The 20,680-nt window shown below is 44.7% G+C and overlaps 2 protein-coding genes across 16 annotated transcripts in view; both read right to left on the reverse strand.

Moving 5' to 3' along the window:
• Window positions 1–888: 888 nt before the first annotated feature.
• CCDC89 (coiled-coil domain containing 89) lies at window positions 889–5,433 on the reverse strand. 2 transcript variants are annotated; one of them, XM_048493266.1, is made up of 3 exons: window positions 5,242–5,433; window positions 5,103–5,151; window positions 889–2,614 (listed from the first exon to the last, which is right to left on the reverse strand). In XM_048493266.1, the coding sequence occupies exon 3, from the start codon at window positions 2,258–2,260 to the stop codon at window positions 1,076–1,078; it is 1,185 nt and encodes a 394-aa protein (XP_048349223.1). In that variant the 5' UTR covers window positions 2,261–2,614; window positions 5,103–5,151; window positions 5,242–5,433; the 3' UTR covers window positions 889–1,075. The 2 variants fall into 2 exon arrangements, with proteins under 2 accessions (XP_048349223.1, XP_048349224.1); XM_048493267.1 differs by lacking the exon at window positions 5,103–5,151.
• Window positions 5,434–10,063: 4,630 nt separating this feature from the next.
• Window positions 10,064–20,680, reverse strand: part of SYTL2 (synaptotagmin like 2) — a 116,462-nt gene continuing 105,845 nt past the window's right edge. For 13 of the 14 annotated variants that reach the window (XM_048493250.1, XM_048493255.1, XM_048493254.1 and 10 more), the window contains 6 exons: window positions 20,499–20,601; window positions 18,858–19,028; window positions 17,629–17,707; window positions 15,715–15,814; window positions 12,556–12,761; window positions 10,064–10,678 (listed from right to left, as the gene is read on the reverse strand). In XM_048493250.1, coding sequence (XP_048349207.1) covers window positions 10,533–10,678; window positions 12,556–12,761; window positions 15,715–15,814; window positions 17,629–17,707; window positions 18,858–19,028; window positions 20,499–20,601 — 805 coding nt within the window. In that variant the 3' untranslated portion in view covers window positions 10,064–10,532. The remainder of the gene's footprint in view (window positions 10,679–12,555; window positions 12,762–15,714; window positions 15,815–17,628; window positions 17,708–18,857; window positions 19,029–20,498; window positions 20,602–20,680) is intronic. The other variant, XR_007244244.1, reaches the window with a different exon arrangement.

Consider the following 20,680-nt stretch of genomic DNA (forward strand, 5'->3'; position numbering starts at 1 on the left):
CCTCCCACCTGTGCCTGAGACACCGGTAGTAAGCTCAAATGCCTTGTTGCACCAAATCTTTGTACTGGTTTGTTCAGTAAAACACCCAGTGTATATTGCTGCCAATCTCCTGCTAAGGCCTGGAGATATTCCGGAATTACAACTGACTACAAAGATCAGTTTCCCTGGAGAAAAATATCCAGGAATTTGGTAGCCCTGCCACAGTCTTACAAGCATAATTTTCAACTGCACTTTGAGGCAAGAAACCCTGATCCCATAAAGAACCATTTGAAAATCTCCTTACTCTTAAATTGAAGTAATTACTTGGAAGTATTGTCTATTCACAGTGTTTCATTTTGGTCTTGAATTTGAAGTCATTGGGCTTAGAAAAGATTAACTTAGGACAGCATTGTGTGGTATATAAGCCCCATTAGATAGATAGACGGACGGACGGACCACCTGGTGGGCCATTGCGAGTAACAGAGAGCTGGACTAGATGGACTCTGGTCTGATCCAGCTGGCTTGTTCTTATGGATGGATGGATGGATGGATGGATGGATGGATGGATGGATGGATGGATGGATGGATGGATGGATGGATGGATGGATGGATGGATGGATGGATGGATGGATGGATGGATGGATGGATGGATGGATGGATGGATGGATGGATGGATGGATGGATATGTGTGTGTAAAGTGCTGTCAAGTCACGGTGAATTTATGGGAACCCTCTTCAGGGTCTTCCTTGGTGGTCTCTCATCCAAGTACCAACCCATCTTAATTTTCAAGATCAAGGTATATCTATTACAACATTCCACATCCTAGACAGGCAGAGTGAGAGATATTTTCAAAATTAATAGGAATTAGAAGTGGCAAAGGAAACAAAAAAGTGTATTCCACACACAACAAATATTTCAAAATTTTATTTTAACTCGTTTTACCCAGGACAAAGAGGTCTCTGAGATCTTGACAATTTCCCCACCCCTCGAAGTACTGCACGAAAGACGTTAAGACAAGGAAATAATCTTACACAAGATTATTTTAAGAATGCCTTTGAGACGTCTTTGCTTGGCAGCTGGTACAAGACGTGCCTTTCTATGCCATGAAATGGCGGAGTTTCGTGTTTAGCTCTTTCTCTTTAGTAAGCAAATCCATGCTGTGCCTCTTGTAAGCCTCAAACTGCATCCGGAGCTCAACATATGCTTGTTCGGTCCCGTCCAGCCGCAGTTGCAGGTCTCGAACTCGGAGGACGCTGTCCACCGTGGCCGCCTCCGTCTCAAAGCGCTGCTCTGCTGCCAGCTTGGCTTTTTCCATGTCCTCTGCTTTCTTCTCCAATTGCAAGATCTCTCGTTGCTTTTCCTGCAGTGCCTTACCTCTCTCCATGGCCAGGGTCAGAAGTTCCTCTTTCTCGTGTCTCAACTGCTCCACTGTGGCTTTCAGGTCGCCATCTTTAAGTTCCTTTTCTGCTCTCTCCAGTTGCTCCATGACATGACTGTGTTTTTCCTTGAGGACTTGCAGTTGTCTTCTCAGCGAGCTAACCTCCTCTGCATGAACGCCGGCTTGCTGAGCCTGGGCCTCCAAAAGCTCTTTCTCTCTCTGTTGGGCACACTGGCTTTCTTGCTGGTGACTTTCTCTCAAGGCCTCCATGTCTTTGGAAAGCTTCTTGTACTGCGACACGAGGTGGTTCAGCTCTGCCTCTTTCTCCTTCAGAGGCTGGCTGAAGAGGCCGAGGTTCTCCTGGCGCAGACGCCGGTTTTCTTCCCTCAGCTGTATGTTCTGGCGCTTGTGCTCGTCTTTGAAGTGGATCATGTCCTCGTGGTTGGCGGCCAAGTCCATGAAGCGCTCTTCCAACTGCTGGACGCGCCGGGTCTGGCTCTCCAGTCTCAAAGCGTCCGCCATCCTGAGCTCTTCCAGCTCCGCGTGGAGCTGCTCCAGGGTCCTGCAGCGTATGAGGTTGTCGTCGGCTCGCTTCTTCAAGATACAGATGAGCTGAGATTGCTCGTGGATCCGCGAACGCAGCATCGCCTTCTCCCCCTTCTCCCCGTCAGACAGACCCTGGAGCTTGTTCAAGGACTCAAAGGGTTCTCCCATGTTCCAATTTACATCTGCATCCGTCTCATTTAGTATTGTCGGAGGGGCGCTCATTTCTGGATTCTTCTCATCCTGAGGCATATTGAGGTCCTTTTCATCCTGAGGCATGTTGAGATCCGTTTCATCCTGAGGAATATTGAGATCCGTTTCATCCTGAGGCATATTGAGATCCTTTTCATCCTGAGGCATATTGAGGACCTTAATGCTTCAGACTCATGTTCTTGTAACACCTGTGCTTTAGGTTAGGGGTTTAAAACCTCTGGACGCCCAGATGACAGTTGGTGGACACGTTCCAAGAATTCTGTGACGTCACAAGCCAGGAAAGGCCTTTCTAGAACTTCCTAGAACCGGCACACTTTGGCCCATTTGACATATCCCATTAGAGTGGCAATGGCGAAATGCAGATTTGCGTTTGGTCGTGAATTGCTGTGAGAGAAGGATGGCCCCAAACAAGAGAACGCTCTTTGGGTTGCTTCTTTCTTGGTGGTGCTTAATTCCTGATACACTGCTGTGTTTTAACTGGGTAAGCAAAACCTTTTTGTTCTTAGAAGGAAAACAATAACAGCATTTCATTCCGGTTCTTATTTACTTACTAATAGATTTACATCCCCTCTCCCTTTATATGTAAGTGTGAAAATGGATTCCTGGCTCCTCTTCTGGCCATAACACTTTCCTTCTCGCAGATTGGTATTATCCATAGTAAGGTACACCCAGTGGCGTAGCGCCAAGGGGGCGGGGCGGAGTGCAGTGCACCAGGCGCGTGCCAGTAAGGGGGCCTGTGGGGGCAGGGCAGGGCAGGGGCAGAAGACGCAGGCATGCCCCGGGCGCAGTTCCCCTCCACTCCACCCCTTGGTACACCTAAACCCATTGAAACCAGCAGTTAACAATCATTGTCAGCTTCCATGAACAACTAACATTTAACATCTGTTATCTCCAATTTATTTGATTTATTATTATCAACAAGCTGTGAAAGTCCCCTCTGTGTGGTGGGTTTTAATTGTTATTCTTAGCTTTGCCTTTTGGATTGTTTTATTCTTCCTCTTTAGTTGTTTATCAGATCTTCTTCTATAGTTGTTTATTGGATCTTTTAATATTTATTGTTGACATTATTGGTATGTGTATTTGATTGTTGTGTGCTGTCCCAAGCGTGGAAAGGCAGGGGCCGCCTATCAAATCTAATTAAAGAAGAAGAAGAAGAAGAAGAAGAAGAAGAAGAAGAAGAAGAAGAAGAAGAAGAGGAGGAGGAGGAGGAGGAGGAGGAGGAGGAGTTTGGATTTATATCACCCCTTTCTCTCCTGCAGGAGACTCAAAGGGGCTTACAATCTCCTTGCCCTTCCCCCCTCACAACAAACACCCTGTGAGGTAGGTGGGGCTGAGAGAGCTCCGAGAAGCTGTGACTAGCCCAAGGTCACCCAGCTGGCGTGTGTGGGAGTGTATAGGCTAATCTGAATTCCCCAGAGAAGCCTCCACAGCTCAGGCAGCAGAGTTGGGAATCAAACCTGGTTCCTCCAGATTAGATACATGAGCTCTTAACCTCCTACGCCACTGCTGCTCCTTCTCAAGTTTGAAGTGTCTTAATGTGTATGTAAAGTGCTCTCAAATTGCAGTCCATAGAGTTTTCAAGGCAAGAGGCATACAGCCAAGCACTGTACTCTGTTTCACATAAAGATGTTAGTTTGGTCAGTTGAGGTGAAGCGGTTGAGAAAAAATTGCATGCTTCTGCATTAGAACATAGTCCCGAACGAATATGAGAATTATTCATTCATTTTTAGGCACTGCCTTTGTCAAAACCATTATTTTGTGTATTACTGAACACAGTACTTTGATGCAAGAACATTTATGCCAAAATGTATGTTTACTTTCAAACAAATGGGAAAGTGGGAGCAGGATTAGGTAGGCGCTAGGACCCAGGCAGAGCATTCTACAACAAAGAAGGTCCAGCATGCTTTGTTCTGTGGCGGAGGAATATACAATCTACTAACATCTTTAGGTGAAACAGAGTATAACTAGGGCCGACCTTGCTTAGTTTCCAAAATCTGGCTTTCTCTGGATAGATTGGGCTATGCCAGGGGTCTGCAACCTGTGGCTCTCCAGATGTTCATGAACTACAATTCCCATCAGCCCCTAACAGCATGGCCAATTGGCCATTCTGGCAGGGGCTGATGGGAATTGTAGTTCATTAACATTTGGAGAGCCACAGGTTGCAGACCCCTGGGCTATGCAGATCAGGACAAACGCATTAACAGAACAGTATAAATGAGAATACACAACAGATTAGATTCTGCAGAGCTTTAACAGTAATGTTTTTGAAACACCCCACCTCTGCTGGGGCAAAGATTCTTGTGCCAGAGAAAAATACAACTGTTAGGGGCAGAACTTTGTCAGAATCTAACATGGGATACTTTGCTCCCGTTGCTAGTGTAACCCCCATGGCTCAGAATGGGTTGACCCAGAAGGGGGTGGAGACTCAAAGCAGCAGAAGGCTGCAGAGCTCATGTAGTTTGGAGGAGACAAGGCTACCAGACTCGGACCTTGATTGGTATAAGCCCTTAACACCTTGTTAAGGTAACTGCAATGTTGTTGGGAACTAGTGGGAAAGTAGTTGTTTATTTTTGCTATGTTGTAAATGTTGGAGTTTATTGTTTCAGGGTTTGGTGTGTGTTTGTAATGGGTGAGAGTTCTCCTGGAAACCTTGATCATGTTGAATCCTGTTCACCAAGCCCTTGGAGTCTTCAGGAGCCAACCCACTTGCAGGAAGAATTGGACTTGGCAATATCAGAAGACTGTAACTAGAAGGACTTGAAAATGCAACCGGAACAGGACCTTGAAGTGTGATGTTAAATGTTGATGTTTGATGTTATATGTTAAGAAAGTAAACCATTGTTTGTTTTTTTAGTTTGTTGTTGCAAACTCATTCCAAGTTCTGCCCCACAGAACCCACAGATAGAGGTTACACTAGCAGACAGAAAGTCAGTGTGGTGTGATGGTTAGAGTGTCAGAAAGCGAGCCCTAGGTTCAAATGTACACTCACCCACGAAAGCTGATTAGAGGACCTTGGGTCCAGTCACTGTCTTGCAGACCTAAGACAGGAATAGAGGGAAGAGGGCAGCTAACAAGTTTACCAGAGTGAGAGTAAATAACACCAAGAGAGACTCAGAATTTTTCCTTACCTGCCTCATTCTTCTGACCGTCTTGGTCAGACCGTTTCTTGTCCCCATGGCAATGGGAATCGAAACAGACTTCAGCCATTCAGTTCCAACGCTCAAGTCATCTACTTGGAAAGACTCCGAAATGGAGGGGAGCCAAGTGGGAAATAATTCAGGGAGCAAGACAACCCTAGAAGCGGCTAGACGAGAGCAAAGAATGCCGAGTCTTTGTTTGCTGCTCCTGCCTACACTAGATTTCCCTTCCCCCTGGAATCTGGAAAACTATCGGTTGCTTGGCAGCTATGTGAAGGGGCTTAAATAAGGTGAGAAAGAGAAGTACTTAAACACACGTACTGAAACAATTAATCAGGTAACAAAATGAGTTTCCCTGTAATCTGGATGCCCCAGGATAGACAGATCTCATCAGTTCTCAGAAACTGAAAAGGGGCATCCCTGGTTAGTCCTTCGATAGACCACCAAGAAAGTCCTGGGTTATTACACCAAGCTAGGCAATGGCAAACCACCTCTGTTCATCTGTTACCTTGAAAACCTATAGCCACTTTTCACCGCTCTAGTTCTCAGAGTAGTAGCTTTGTTGTTTCTCTCCCCACCTCACTCCTCACAAAGGGTTATCTGATAGCTCTAAGGCATGGGTGTCAAACTTGCGGCCCACCAGATGTTATGGACTACAGTTCCCATCATCCCCTGCCAGAAATGTGCTGGCAGGGGATGATGGGAATTGTAGTCCATAACATCTGGAGGGCCTTGACACCGTGGCACTAAGGGATAAAGCACACCTCCTTCCACCTGCTTAAGGAAATGTTTATATTTTTTCAAAACGGTTCCAGAGTGGGAGGAGGCTTGCATTACTCACGTCTTCTATAATACCTGTCTGCAAGAGACACATTGAAACTGCTCACACACGTGTCTGGCATGTGGTTTTAGATCATCAACTCTGTATTTGGTTTGTGGTTTTAGATCATCTGCCCTCATAAGAGCTCATGGTGTCCCTGTTTTAATATATAATTGCATGAATGTTTTGTAATAAAGATATCTCACTGTTCAATTGGATTTTATTTCAACCAACCTCCGGGTAATAATTTTGTTTTTGGGGTGTGTAATTTTCCCTCTGTTCTGTCCTGTCTGATAGATAAACCAAGATTTGTGCAACGGACTGGATTTAAACAAACTATCGTTTGAGGCCCCTTCCACACATGCAGAATAATGCACTTTCAATCCACTTTCAATGCACTTTGAAACTGTGTGGAATAGCAAAATCCACTTGCAAACAATTGTGAAAGTGGATTGAAAGTGCACTATTCTGCATGTGTGGAAGGGGCTTCTAGAGTAAAGATTCTTTCCTTGCTGTTGCTACCATGATTGTGAATCAAAAGTCCCGACTTTTTCGGTGCTGTAGAGGGGCAATGAGGGATTGTGCAGGATCATTGCAGGTTGTTACACATTTTTTCGAAATCTAGCTAGCAATACAGCCACATCACATTGGCTTTCGCCTTTCATCCCAATAATTCTCCTAACCTCTTTTCCCTCCCCATGTCTCAAACTCACAACCTTGAAGACTCAATTGCTCACAACAACTCACAACCTTGAAGACTCAATTGCAAATTAGCGGGTCACACCAGGAAGACCCAGGTTTAAATCCCAATTCTACTATTAAACTTAGTGGATAACCTAGGTCCGTGGTGGCGAACCTTTGGCACTCCAGATGTTATGGACTACAATTCCCATCAGCCCCTGCCAGCATGGCCAATTGGCCATGCTGGCAGGGGCTGATGGGAATTGTAGTCCATAACATCTGGAGTGCCAAAGGTTCGCCACCACGGACCTAGGGGCATCTACTTCTTATCTCAGCCCAGCCTACCTCAGAGAGTTGTTGTGAGGACAAAATGGAGCTCCTTGGAGGAAGGGCATGGATAAAACCTGAGAGATCAGTGGTGGCGAACCTATGGCACGGGTGCCAAAGGTGGCACTCAGAGCGCTCTCTGTGGGCACAAGCAAACAGAGTCACACACACACACACACATCTAGGCTGGGCTCGATTATTAGCATTAAACTTAAGACCTAGTTTTGGGGAAGCAGGGTAGGTAACCCTGTTAAACACTGTTAAACCCCACTGATTTTCATGTGAAAAACTAAAGCGCGATCCTTTACCTGGGAATGAGCTCAGTTGCTGGCAATGGGGCTTGCTTCTGAGGAAACCCACCTAGGGTCGTGATTCACCCATTGGAAGAGTTGCACGGTTGCTTCAAAGCATAGCCACTAACTGCCACCAAGCTTACTCCCAAGTAACGCATGACTCGGAGCCAACTGTTTTTTCTAAACGAAAACCTCAGTATTCAGGTTAAATTGATGTGTTGGCACTTTGCGATAAATAAGTGGGTTTTAAGCTGCAATTTGGGCACTCGGTCTCGAAAAGGTTCGCTATCACTGTGATAGATAGTAGTAGGGATTACCCATCAGCTACTGTTGTAGTTGGAAAAAGCGTTAATGTTTTATGTTACGAAGCAAAATAAAAGTCTCCGGAAGTTTAAGAAAACATTGTTTTGGGAATTCAGCACCTTGCTGCTTGAGTACACATGTAGTTTTAATACACATTTGAGTTTCATAAGTGTATACAAATGAATTTTGATCTTCAATTCTGTACAGTTCAGTATAACATATTTTCACTCCTCTTTCAGACGATTTCCCTCATTCACTTGGTGGCAGCATAATACGAACGACACACCTGACATACCCAAACAGAAGCATAAAACGGTGAATAATGTGGAAGGATTTTCAAAAATCTGATCTTTTAAATTCACCAATAATTTAAACAAGAAATGTAGTTAATGGAAAGATTTCAGAATAACATCTGAACCAAGTATGTGAGACTTGTCGCTATGTGTGTCCATGTGTGTATATGGGGAGGGGATCTGATTTTGAAGTTGTTAGTGAACAATTTATACTATATACAAGCATGCACAATGTAAACAGTGACTTATCTTTATTTTGGCGAGATAATTTTTAAAAAATAGTCCTCCATTCTATATGGATTGTCCAAGCTAAAAGTATCTGAGGCAGAAAGAGGAATTATCACTGGAAATGGCAGACCTGCTTCTTGGACTCTTTTCTAGGGATGCTCAATGCATGACTCAGTGTTGTCATACTTTTGAGTTTCCCTATCTCCAGAAGCATCAGCTGCTTAAACAGAGCAGCAGAAGAGAAACTCACAAGGACAACACAGTGGCATCACATCAAACATTGAGCATCCCTTCATATTCAGATGAAAAGAATGAGACACTTCTCTATGCCCTATAAAGAGTAGCTTAAGGAACTGGGTAGGTTAAGGGGTGACATGATAGCCAATGTTGAAATATTTGAAGGGATGTCATGTCAAAGAGGGAGCAAGCTTGTTTTCCGCTGCTCCAGAGACTAGGACAGCGATGGCGAACCTATGGCACGGGTGCCAGAGGTGGAACTCGGAGCCCTTTCTGTGGGCACGTGTGCACAGAGTTTGTCATGTGGGGGGGGGGCAGAAAATCACACACCCACACACATATCTAGGCTGGCCTGGGCACGATCCTTTATCTGGGAGTAAGCTCGGTCGCTGGCAATGGGGCTTGCTTCTGAGTAAACCCTCCTAGGGTCGTGATTCACGCATTTGAAGCATTGCGCAGTTGCTTCACCAAGCTTACTCCAGAGTAACGCACGCCTCGGAGCCAACCGTTTTCCCTAAATTAAAACCTCAGTATTCAGGTTAAATTGCCATGTTGGCACTTTGCAATAAATCAGTGGGTTTCGGGTTGCAATGTGGGCACTCGGTCTCGAAAAGGTTCACCATCACTGGCCTATTGACATTTGTTTTTATAATGCTTTATCTTGTACGATGCCTTAGACAGGTTCCCTGGAGCAGTGGCAGAAAAATTCACTAAATGCATCGAACAGAAGATCACCCCCCCACCCACACACACACACCTAAGCTGGCCTGGGCATGATCCTTTACCCAAGAGTAAGCTTGGTTGCTGGCAATGGGGCTTGCTTCTGAGTAAACCCTCCTAGGGTCATTATTCACCCATTCGAAGCATTGCATGATTGCTTCACCAAGCTTACTCCCCGGTGCAACATGCTCGAGCCAGCTGTTTTTTAGTTCTGAATTTGTAATCTGCGTTTTCCAGTTGTTCATGGATTGTGTTTCCCATCGCGCCCCAGCCAGCATGGTACACCGCCATGCTGGTTGGGGCTGATGGGATTTGTAGTCCATGAACATCTGGAGAGCCGCAGGTTGCAGACCCCTGTTCTAAACTAAAACCTCAGTATTCAGGTTAAATTGCCGTGTTGGCACTTTGCGATAAATAAGTGGGTTTTGGGTTGCAATTTGGGCACTCGGTTTCAAAAAGGTTCACCATCACTGGTTCAGGACAAGGAGTAATAGATTTAAGGTGCAGGAAAAGAGATTCTACTTAAACATTAGAAAGAACTTCTTGGCAGCAAAGACTGTTTGACAGTGGTATATGCTGCCTAGGAGTGTGGTGGAGTCTTCTTCTTTGGAGGTTTTTAAACAGAGGCTGTTTGAACATAGTGCTTTGATTGGGTGTTCCTGCACTGCAGGGGGTTGGACTAGATGGCCCTTGGGGGTCTCTTCCAACTCTATTGTTCCATGACACAAGAGTGGTTGCTTAGTAGCTTTCCATCTGCTGTTCTGCTGTAATATCCAATTTCAGCCACACACACACACACCCCAACCTTATTCCGGTATCACCCGTCCTTCTGCCACTAACTAGAATGCTACTCTACTGCAGGGAGTATTTGCACGCCAATTTCAGGAACAAAAGGGTAACAGAAGCAGAGACCGAGTGAGCAAATGTAGCTTATTTAATCAAATAATCAACATTTTTTTTCTTTCCTTAGTTAACATGGTCGCACAGGAAAATGGAAACAACAGAACAGTGGTACAGTGAGAAACAAAAGCAACTACCTAGAATACACTAGAATACCAGCCTGTTATAGTGTATTCTAGGTAGTTGCTGCACATAGGAAAACTGTACATAATATTTTAAATACGTTTCACATTTTATTATTTAATTAATCTTTATTAAAGATTAAGGGGTTTGACATCATAAAGGTGCCTGCCAGTAGGCAAAGATTAATGTGTATTTTTAAAAAGCAAATTGCAGTTTTAAAAAGAGAAAGGCTGCCAACAGAAGTGCCCTCTTTCAGATTTATGCCGGGAGGAAACATGCCAGGATCTTTGCCCTCGCTCCTCAGTCCATTTCCACCCCAGCAAGCCACCAAGCTGGAGGCGAAGAATCAGAGTGTCGCTATTTAGTCATCTTTGCTATTGTTAGCATCCTGAGTGGCAGAGTGCCTTCAACCCACTGGTCTGGTGAATTCATCATCCTTTCCCACAAACTGGTTTCTTCTAACGTAGAATCCATCCAGTCTACTGCAGTGCCATAGCTCTTACCTAAGGAAGTGTTTTTTAAGAGAGAGAGAGAGATTAAATTAGCAACAATAATGGTAAACTGCTCTGTAATCTCCCATATATGTGTGTGTGAGAGCATGATGTCAGGTCAGACCCAGGCCCTGTGAAACTAAGCATAGTTTCACAGGGCCTGCAAGACAGAGTTGTTCCACCAGGCCTATGGTTGAGGCAGTATTCGTCCGTCCGTCCGTCCGTCCGTCCGTCCGTCCGTCCGTCCGTCTGTCTGTCTATCTATCTAGCGGGCCTCCTTTTCCCTTTCCTTCCCCTGTCCCTTCCCTGTGTGAATGTGTACTTTATGGGGAAGGGGGATTAATCTTGTCTAGCCAGTGTAGTGTAGTGGTTAAGAGCGGGTGCGCTCTAATCAGGAGAACCAGGTTTGATTCCCCACTCCTCCACCTTAGTGGCGGAAGCTTATCCTGAGAGAGTGAAACCAGACGCAGTGTTCCGCATCTCTTTACATTCCTAGCACTGGGTGACCTTGGGCTAGTCACAGTTCTCTCTGAACTCTCTCAGTCTCACCTACCTCCCAAGCCGCTTGTCAAAGGGGTGGGGGAAGGGAAGGAGATTGTAGGCCACCTTGACTCTCCTTACATGAGAAAAAGATGGAGTATAAATTCAAACTCTTCTTCTATCCTTTTGAGAAGACTGATGGCACCCTAATGGTGCCAGGATATTGATTTACTGTTATATTTTACTGTTGTAAACTGCCAGAGCCTGTACAGGGAAGGGAAGCCTATAAATTGTATAACCTAAATAAATAAATCCCATCTATTTCCTTTACATCTAAAGCAAGCAGATGGATATAGCACAATAAAATTCCTTCAGTGGCTAGGGCCTTTCTTGATGACAACATTGAAAAACCCAGAGCACCACAGCCAATGTCAGGGTTTCAGCATATTTGTGGGAATGATTCCTTAGGCAAGCGGAAAAAAATATAACTTGGTAAATTAACCAAAATTACAAATTGGCTAGGGCCTTTCTTGATGACAACATTGAAACCAGGCACCACAGCCAATCAGGGTTTCAGCATATTTGTGGGAATGATTCCTTAGGCAAGCGGAAAAAAATATAACTTGGTAAATTAACCAAAATTACAAGGTTTTTAAACTTGGCCTGGAGCATCGAGGCATGGAATGTTGAGAGCCACTTAAAGGAAAAAGAATCTGCTCGAATCTGCTGATGGATGGATGGATAGATCCTCTGAAGATGCCAGCCACAGACGCAGGCGAAACGTCAGGAGAGAATGCTGCTAGAACACGGCCATACAGCCCGGAAACCACACAGCACCCAATCTGCTCGAACATTTGAGGGCTCGCGAATTCTTGCGTGGGAGATTTGGGGGAGAGGGAATCTCTCTGTTTTCCCCGCTCCTACACATGCACAGTGCCGAGCAACCTCGGGACATTCACAGTTCTTTCAGAACTCTCTCAGCCCCATCTACTTCGCAAGTATCAGTTGCGGGGAGAGGAAGGGAAGGCTTTTGTAAGCCACTTTGAGTCTCCTTACAGTAGAGAAAAGTTGGATATAAATCCAAACTCTTCTTCTTCAATTGCCCCTTTGTGAGGCCCCTGCCATATTTTGCCATTGTCAGCAATGCCTTTTTGGATGGATGGATGGATGGATGGATGGATTGTTCCCCTATACTATGAATTGCTAAGCCGGGTGAAGAAATCTCACTTATAGGGGTATGCAGAATGTATACAATCTCTCTTTATTGATCTCACTTTCTCCCCTCGTACACAGTGCTTTTTCTACCTGAACGAAAACACTTGTTTGAAACCCATCAGGCTTTCCTGATACTTCTTGCAGGAGATACCCCTTTTTGTAGTTCTGGGGGACTTCTACTCAGCCAAAAGTACCTGTTCCAAGTCCTATCCTGAGGCCTCCCAAGAAGTGATTCACTAGCTGTTTGTGGTCCCAGACAGTAAGTTCTACACAAGCCTCTTTCAGATCTTCAAACTTAAAGCCATCGTAGACCATCGTGTGGTTGAATACCGGATTGGTTGCCTTGGCCACAGCTCGTGTTTTCTGGCGGCTTTTCCTACTCGTGTCCGGGAGAACGGTACTTGAGACAAAAAGGAGAAAAAGAGTTGCTGTAAGATTCTGTAGAGACAGAGGCTTCCATACTGAAAATATGCCAGTTACAAAGTTGTTGTTTGAACCACCACCACCAAGCCTTTATTGGCACATAGGATGATACAAGTACGATACAAAAAACAAATTTAAAACAATCCCCAAATAAAATAACAGTAGAGAATCTCTTAACAACAGAGCATCACAACAAAATTAAAAAGCACAGAGCTATCCTTTACGGTACATAATTTAAAGTTAAAAAAACTTGGCCACCAGTTCACAAACCACAGGATCAGAATTATGTAGCAAGTATGAGATCTTTTGAGCATCTGATATCCTGTCATAGTTCAAGAAAAGAGCATTTGGATATTTTCCCCTAATTCCCGCATATTTAGTGCAATGGAAGAGGGAACGGGCTAAAGTTTCCAGCTGGTTTGAGTTGCAGGAGCAGAATCTCTTTGCACCCTCTATTTTTTTTTTTTTATCTACCATATAGCAGCGCTGATGGCAGAACAGCTTGTTTTATTGGTTTCATATTGTATTGTTTTATTTAGCTGTATTCAGTGGCGGGATTCAAATAATTTATTTTGATTTATTTATTTTTTTATAATCATTTTTATATACCTACCCCTCCCTTTAAGCGGTTCTGGAAATGTAATTGAACAACACAATAACAATAATTCAACGATTCACATTAAAACTCCATTTAAAACAGCGGATTAAACAAATTTATATCGGCATCCAGCATAAAACTTCATAAAACTTCATAGGCCCACCCTGGAAAGAACAAACCCGGAGAGTCAGGCCCCCATAAAAATTAAGGGTCCAGAGTGTAAAAGGGGGGGAAGAGGAGGGCATACATCAGCGGCTGGCCTCTCCAAACGCCCGGTGGAACAATTCAGGTCCTACAGGCCCCTCTATGAACTCTCCAAGATCTCAAGAGGCCCGGATAACTGGTGGTAATTTAACAACCAGTTCCGGCAGTGGGATTCAAATAATTTAACAACCGGTTGTTTACAAGCGCCATTTTAACAACCAGTTCTACCAAAGTGACGCGAACCTGCTGAATCCCACCACTGACTGTATTGATGTTCGCCACCCTGAGCCCTCTTGGGAAGGGCGGGATATAAATTTAAGAAAGAAAGAAAGAAAACCTAGCCATTGATATGGCTCTCCTAAGGCTAGGATTCAGTATAATGCATATATAATCTGCTACGCATCCCTGTTTTTTTTTTTTTCAAAGGTATGTCGAGGAGGCCAAGAGTGTGAACATGTTTTGGATGTAATAGATTCGCTTGAGATAGGTGTTTTGAACAAGGAGACTCTGCACTGGGGAGTCCATTTGGTACTGCGAAGTGACTCTTCTCACGCCAGTGTTTACTAACCTTTTTTTCAATGTCATGGTACCTTTGATCTCACTTCTTCATATCTCCACGCGGTTTCTGCCATCCTCCCACCTTCCCCTCCCAATGCCCCTGCTTGCACTACCCCCCACCTTCCCCTCCCAGGGTGAAGGGAAGAACTGCGGGGGGGGGGGGGGCAGGAAGTGGCACCTGCCAGTGACAGCAATGGCGCAGGCCCTGCCCTGAGCTTCAGCTCCATGTCCTTGCTGGCTTCTCGACAGGAGCATCAAATCTCACAAAGAAGTGCGCGAGGTAGCATTTGCCGCGGCAATACCCCTGGGACATGCTCACGGTACCCCAGGGTACCATGGAACCCTGGTTGAAAATCACTGTTCTACGCTACCGCAGTGATTTCTCAATTGCCTCGCTTCAGCTTCTAAAAAGAGCAGTTGTTTTTACACCATAGATGTTTTGAGAACTGTTTCCCACAAAGGAATAAAACACATCTCAGCAATTAAGATCTCAGCAATTAAGATACTATCTACCACATTTCTTGGTGGCGTGGCGTGGCGTGGCGTGGCATCTGGTGTGAATACTCACCATAAGCACTGATTGTGCAAATGATAATCTGCACTGCATGATGTAAACATGGAGAGAAACATTTCTTACAGTGACAGGCCTCTGAAGATGCCTGTCATAGCTGTGGGTGAAATGTTAGGAGCAAAACCTACCAGACCACAGCCACCCAGCCCAGAAAACCTACAACAGTCAGTTGATTCCACCTGTGAAAACCTTGGACAATCTGATTAAAAGAACTCTTTCCGGTAGCTTTGTATCTCCTCCCTTCCTGGGTCTCTGAGCTCCAGGAATTCCTTATACCACAAGTCATTGTTAGCTTTCCAACGGAAGTTCTAAATGCCAGTACTTTGAAGGGAAACCATATATACACAGAGATCTGGCTAGATTTTTATTTTCTCAATTTCTTCCAGATGATTTGAAATCAGAACTCAGCGAGGATATCAAAAGCCTCATTGCCTTGAGTATAATACAAACATTTGTAATCACAGAGGCAAATCATTGTGAAATTCTTGAGGTGCACTTCTGAGGTGGCATGTTGGCAGCTCCATACATCAAATGCACATAGAATTATAAATGAACAAATATGTCATGTAAAAACAGAAATCTCCCCGTGAGTTCAAACATAACCGATTACAGTTTGTCACCAAGTACACAATCCTTGTCCTCACGTGCGTCCTTTACCCGCGGCTCAATAATTGAATACTTCCACTTTTGTAACCAATCGTAAGATGTTCCCTTCACACCAGGATTGAACCAGACTTCCACCCAGAGCAAAAAGAATAAACCACCATTTTGGGTGTTAAATGAATTAACAATTCATGACTAACTGTAAAAGTGTTTCATTACTGTGCATTTGGGGGAGCGGGTGTGTATTGGTTTATTGTTTACATCAGACTCACTGATAGGACAATAAACCATGATGTCATTTTCATCTGAAGCCAATGGGATGGCACCAGGTAGCCAAGCTGTTATTTTAATAGATTAATTAATTAAGCCTTAGTCCCATCAAATAATTGTTCTCACCATTTCACGAAGGTATTGAGCTTGTTGCCCTTGAGAAGTGGGAGGTCATGGCATTCCTTCACCCAAATGTGGACTTCTCCAGTGGCTGAAGGCTTTTTGCCTGTGAAACAGATAAAATGGAGAGACACATGATCTTTCCTCAAAGAATGGAACCCTTCTGGGACTCAACTTCTCAAATCAAAAATTTACTCAATAGGTTTATCACTGGAAGATCTCTGTATGTGGAACCCAGAGACATTTTCCAAACCTTGAAAAGTAGACTTCTAGAACAGGGATATCATATCTTGTTGGGGAAAGCAAGTAAATCATGCTCACCCCTTTCTGTCAGAATAATACCGGAACAGGGGCACATAGCCAAATATCTTGAATTATTAACTGAACCCTAACAGAGATGGATTATCACAAGGGCCAGATCCAATACCTTCCCATCGGCCATTACAAAGGGTTGTTACTTATCCATACCTCTCCGGGATCGGGTTTGTCCACACTGTAAAAACCAAGTGGAGACTCTTGCTCACATTATTCTTGACTATCCAAGATATGTGGGCATTAGGAATTTCTCCCCCAGGCTGGCCCTAGACAAATCTGAACGTGACTCTGACTGTTCTGTTGTGGAGCTTCTGTTAAACAACACAGATGTCATGCTCTTGGAAAAAGTAGCAAAATTTCTTTTACAAGTGACAGAACTTTCTAAGTAATGTATACTGCTATATACAGTCTTCCTGCCTGCACTTTGAATGTACTCTTGATTTGTATTTCAAAAATGTCTGGCAATGCTCTAGAACCTATTTTTAAATGCCAAATAAAGGTGGTTGTTGTTGCTGTTGAAACCCTTCTGGGGAATAAAAAGGTCAAAAGGTCCTCATGCCAACCACACATCTTCCTGATACTGAGCTCCAACCAGTCATCTTTGCCCTGGCCTGCTGTGCTATCCTCAACATTAATGTTCACATCTTCCACACTGAATAAAAGGCGTTGGTTTTTTATACCCTCCTTTTCTCTACAATAAGGAGTCTCAAAGAGGCTTGCAATCACAACCCCCCCCCCCCCCCGCACAACAGACACCTTGTGAGGCAGGTGGAGCTGAGACAGTTCTAAGAGAACTGTGACTGGCCCAGGGTCACCCAGCAGGCTTCATGTGGAAGAGCAGGGAATCAAACCCGGTTCTCCAGATTAGTCCTTCGCTCTTAACCACTACACCACAGGTGTCAAACTCGCGGCCCTCCAGATGTTATGGACTACAGTTCCCATCATCCCCTGCCAGCATGATGCTGGCAGGGGATGATGGGAACTGTAATCCATAACATCTGGAGGGCCACGAGTTTGACACCTATGCACTACACCATGCTGGCTCTCCTAAGGTGCTGACGTTATTGCTTATGTCAGCTAGGATTGTTCAATTGTAAGTTGTAAACAGCAGCGGCTGGGGAGTGGGAATGGAAATCAATCAGTCTCTTGTTGAACAGTCTCTTGTTACGAATTAAACAGCCACTGCCCAATGCAAGTTCACAGCAAGTTAACAAGTTTTTCCCCTCTTCTCAACCTAATTTATAGGTTTCTTACTGAACAGACTGCCATTCACAAGAAGAAGAAGAGGTTTGGATTTATACTCCCCCTTTTTCTACTGTAAGAAGACTCAAAGGGACTTACAAACGCCTTTTCCTTTCCTCTCCTCACAATAGACACCTTGTGAGGTGGACGGAGCTGAGAGAGTTCTGAGAGAACTGTGACTAGCCCAAGGTCACCCGGCAGGAATGTAGGAGTGGGAAAACAAATTGGCTTACCAGAAAAGCCTCCGCCACTCAGGTGGAGGAGTGGGGAATCAAACCTGGTTCTCCAGCATAGAGTCCCCCTGCTCTTAACCACTACACCACAAGGGAAGATAAAGAGAGTGTATAACAGAGGAGTACTTACCTCCATCAGGTTGTGGGATATACTGGAGAGAGAGCTTAATCTCGCCTCTGTTCTCCAGCTCCAGAGAAGCCAACGGAGCCTGAGAGAAACAAAACAGAAATAAAAGACGCTTGTGAATCACTACGAGGCGCAATTGCTGCGGGGATGGGGAAGAGCGAGGCCAGTTACGCCCGCCCCCCATTAAAGGAGGGGCGGAAGGGAGAAGGAGCCATGCTAGAGAAGGGCTAGCGTCACCAGAAGAAAGGAGGGGCGAGCGAGACTTTAAAGCGGCTTCCCCTCCTTTGTCCCGGGCCATGTGCTCGTCGGCTTACAATTTGCCCACCCACCTCTCCCTAAAATTTTTATGTTAATGCATGCTTATTTTGTCATAGCCGTGATGATTGGCGGTTTGGCGCATGGGTATGGCTCTGGAAGGGAAGGGGAAGGGAGCTAGGAAGCGACGCCTTCCCCTTGGGAACGGCAACAGCGGCAAGAGGCGACCGCCCCTGTCGAACCGGGCCGAAGGGGAACATCTCTGGCCAGGAGCGTCCGCCCAGCAGAGCCCCGCAATGGAACGAAGCTCGGGACGAGGCATCCGCCTGGCTGAGCTGTCGCACGTCGCCCGTATGACCAGACCCAGACCCATGCTTAGCCTCACGCTTCTGCTCAACAAAATGGCTATGGCCAATTTATTACCCCAGCAATTGAGTAGTGTGTATTATTGGTAAAAGGGACTCGCACAAAAAGAGATCCACCCTCGGACAGCAAAAGCTACTGCGGACGGAGACCCTCGTGTGCCATAATCCCCTTCTCTAATGCTGAAGAAACGGTGGTGTTTTGTGTTCCTTTTCAACCTAACCCATCTCACAAGGCCACTCGGATGACGAAATGGGAAACAGAACGACACATGCTACTCTGTGCTTCTCAGAAGGAAGGAAGACATGAAACAAGGTCATCGATCTTTGGTTGTATCTGGGGGGAGGGTGGTTTCTGCTGCACTGGAAACAAGTGCAAATTCCACATGCCCAAGGAGAAATCCTCCACATCGTGCAACGTTAATCACAGTTCGCATAGCAACTAGCGTATGAAAACAATATTTCCCCTTCTCCCAGTCAAGAGTTGTTAGTCATAAGATTCAGAGAGATTCCACGATATTCCTTTGTGAGGTGCCAAAATTCCACTGTGGTGGGGAGGAGAGCAAGAGAAAGAAGCCATTTTTGGCTCGCGTGAATCAAGGGTCATTCACTCACTCTAGGCTTAAGCGGGTACCAGATCATCTGCTTGATCTGCCGGTCATCCCAGTCCCACGAGCCCAAGTCCAGGTCCACTTCGCCCAAGAAACTGTTGCGTCCAAATGTGTCATTATGCCACACGGAGATATTCAGCCTCTGGGATGTCAGGAGGATCTTGTCGACTTTGTACTGAAACAAGGCCAAAGTAAGGTTTCAGGATCTCATCTACAACACTGTGCGGTGCCTGCTTGAACTGATGTTTGAAAACACTGCTTCTCTCTCTCTCTCTCTCTCTCTCTCTCTCTCTCTCTCTCTCTCTCTCTCTCTCTCTCTCTGGCCCGTTCTGCACATGCAGAATAATCCACTTTCAATCCACTTTCAATCTGCTTTGCAGCTGGATTTTACTGTGCGGAATAGCAAAATCCACTTGCAACCAATTGTGAAAGTAGATTGAAAGTGCATTATTCTGCATGTGCGGAAGGGGCCTCTCTCTCTTTGAGTTAATTTTTTAAAAATTTGTACTTCAAAATCTTTCCAACATCAAAAATACTCACAAAGGTTAAAAAATCACCAAAATACAAAGTATTTATTTTCTAAGTACTCCCAGTTTCTTCTGCTCTGAATATTAACCCTAAAAACATTATTTTAGCACTTTGATAAAATTAAATCTTCAACATCATTACTGATAAAAGTTCTCACTTGTCTTTATTGGTTCTTAGGTTAACAGTCCCAAACCTTCAAAACCACTGGTTGTTTATTTTTTTCTGTTTTATCAAAATACTATATCAAGGGTTTGCAATTATTTTTGCATTGTTTTCTGTAAGTAGCATAGATAACATGGCAAAAATCACTGCTTCTCACACAGAACCTCAACAATTGGGGCTGCTTTAATAGGGGAGATTAGTGAGTATATGGCTCTGAGCTAGGGTTTGGGTGTGCTGTTATATTATTTCCACTGAAAAGCCAGAAGTGACATGTGGTAGCTCTAGGAATCTCCAGAAACTCTATGGTAAAACCACAGAGTTTTTGTTGATTCCTAGAAGTCCCCTCTGTTACTTCCGGGTTTTCACCAGAAGCGATGCAACGGTACGTGGAATGCCATTGGTTCTTTTACATTTTTCTCTTGCCACTGCTTGGAACAGTGGTGGGCCGCAGGACCAGGGAGTGGGCCTCAAACAGTTCCTGAACAGTTCCGCAGGGCCTGTAAGACGGAGCTGTTCCGCCGGGCCTTTGGAGGAACTGGCCGCTGATGTGGTGCCCCCCCCGCCTTAGTTTGGCCTGCATTTGACCCTGACATCTGGGCAATTTGTCATCTAACGAGACCACCATGCCTCCCTTTTGTGGGGGAGGGAATCTTAAATTAGGATACTGGACGCCATTCATGCTTTTATTCTTTTGATATTTATTGTCTAATTATTGCTGCCTTTTAACGTTTTAATTGTCTTATATTGTTACTTTTATTTGTTGTACACTGCCCAGAGCCCTTCGGGGATGGGGCTGTATAGAAGCCTCAATCAATCAATCAATCAATCAATCAATCAATCAATCAATCAATCAATCAATCAATCAATCAATCAATCAATCAATCAATCAATCAATAAAAATCCAAGACAGCAACCCTGGATCGGTTCATTTTGCAAGATCAATTGCATACGTTACCCGCAGTATTTCATTATAGACAGGATTCAACGTTTTCTTTTTCACAGAGGTCTTCCTTTTGCCCAGTTTGTATTTCTCTGGCAGCAGGTAACACTTCACATACCTGAAGGAAGTTTCACGATTAGTCTAAGACAGACTTGAATAACGTAAAAACGCTGTAATGTTTTGCACACATGACTTCC

This window comes from Sphaerodactylus townsendi, linkage group LG04 (assembly GCF_021028975.2).
Source record: "Sphaerodactylus townsendi isolate TG3544 linkage group LG04, MPM_Stown_v2.3, whole genome shotgun sequence".
Lineage (NCBI taxonomy): Eukaryota > Metazoa > Chordata > Lepidosauria > Squamata > Sphaerodactylidae > Sphaerodactylus > Sphaerodactylus townsendi.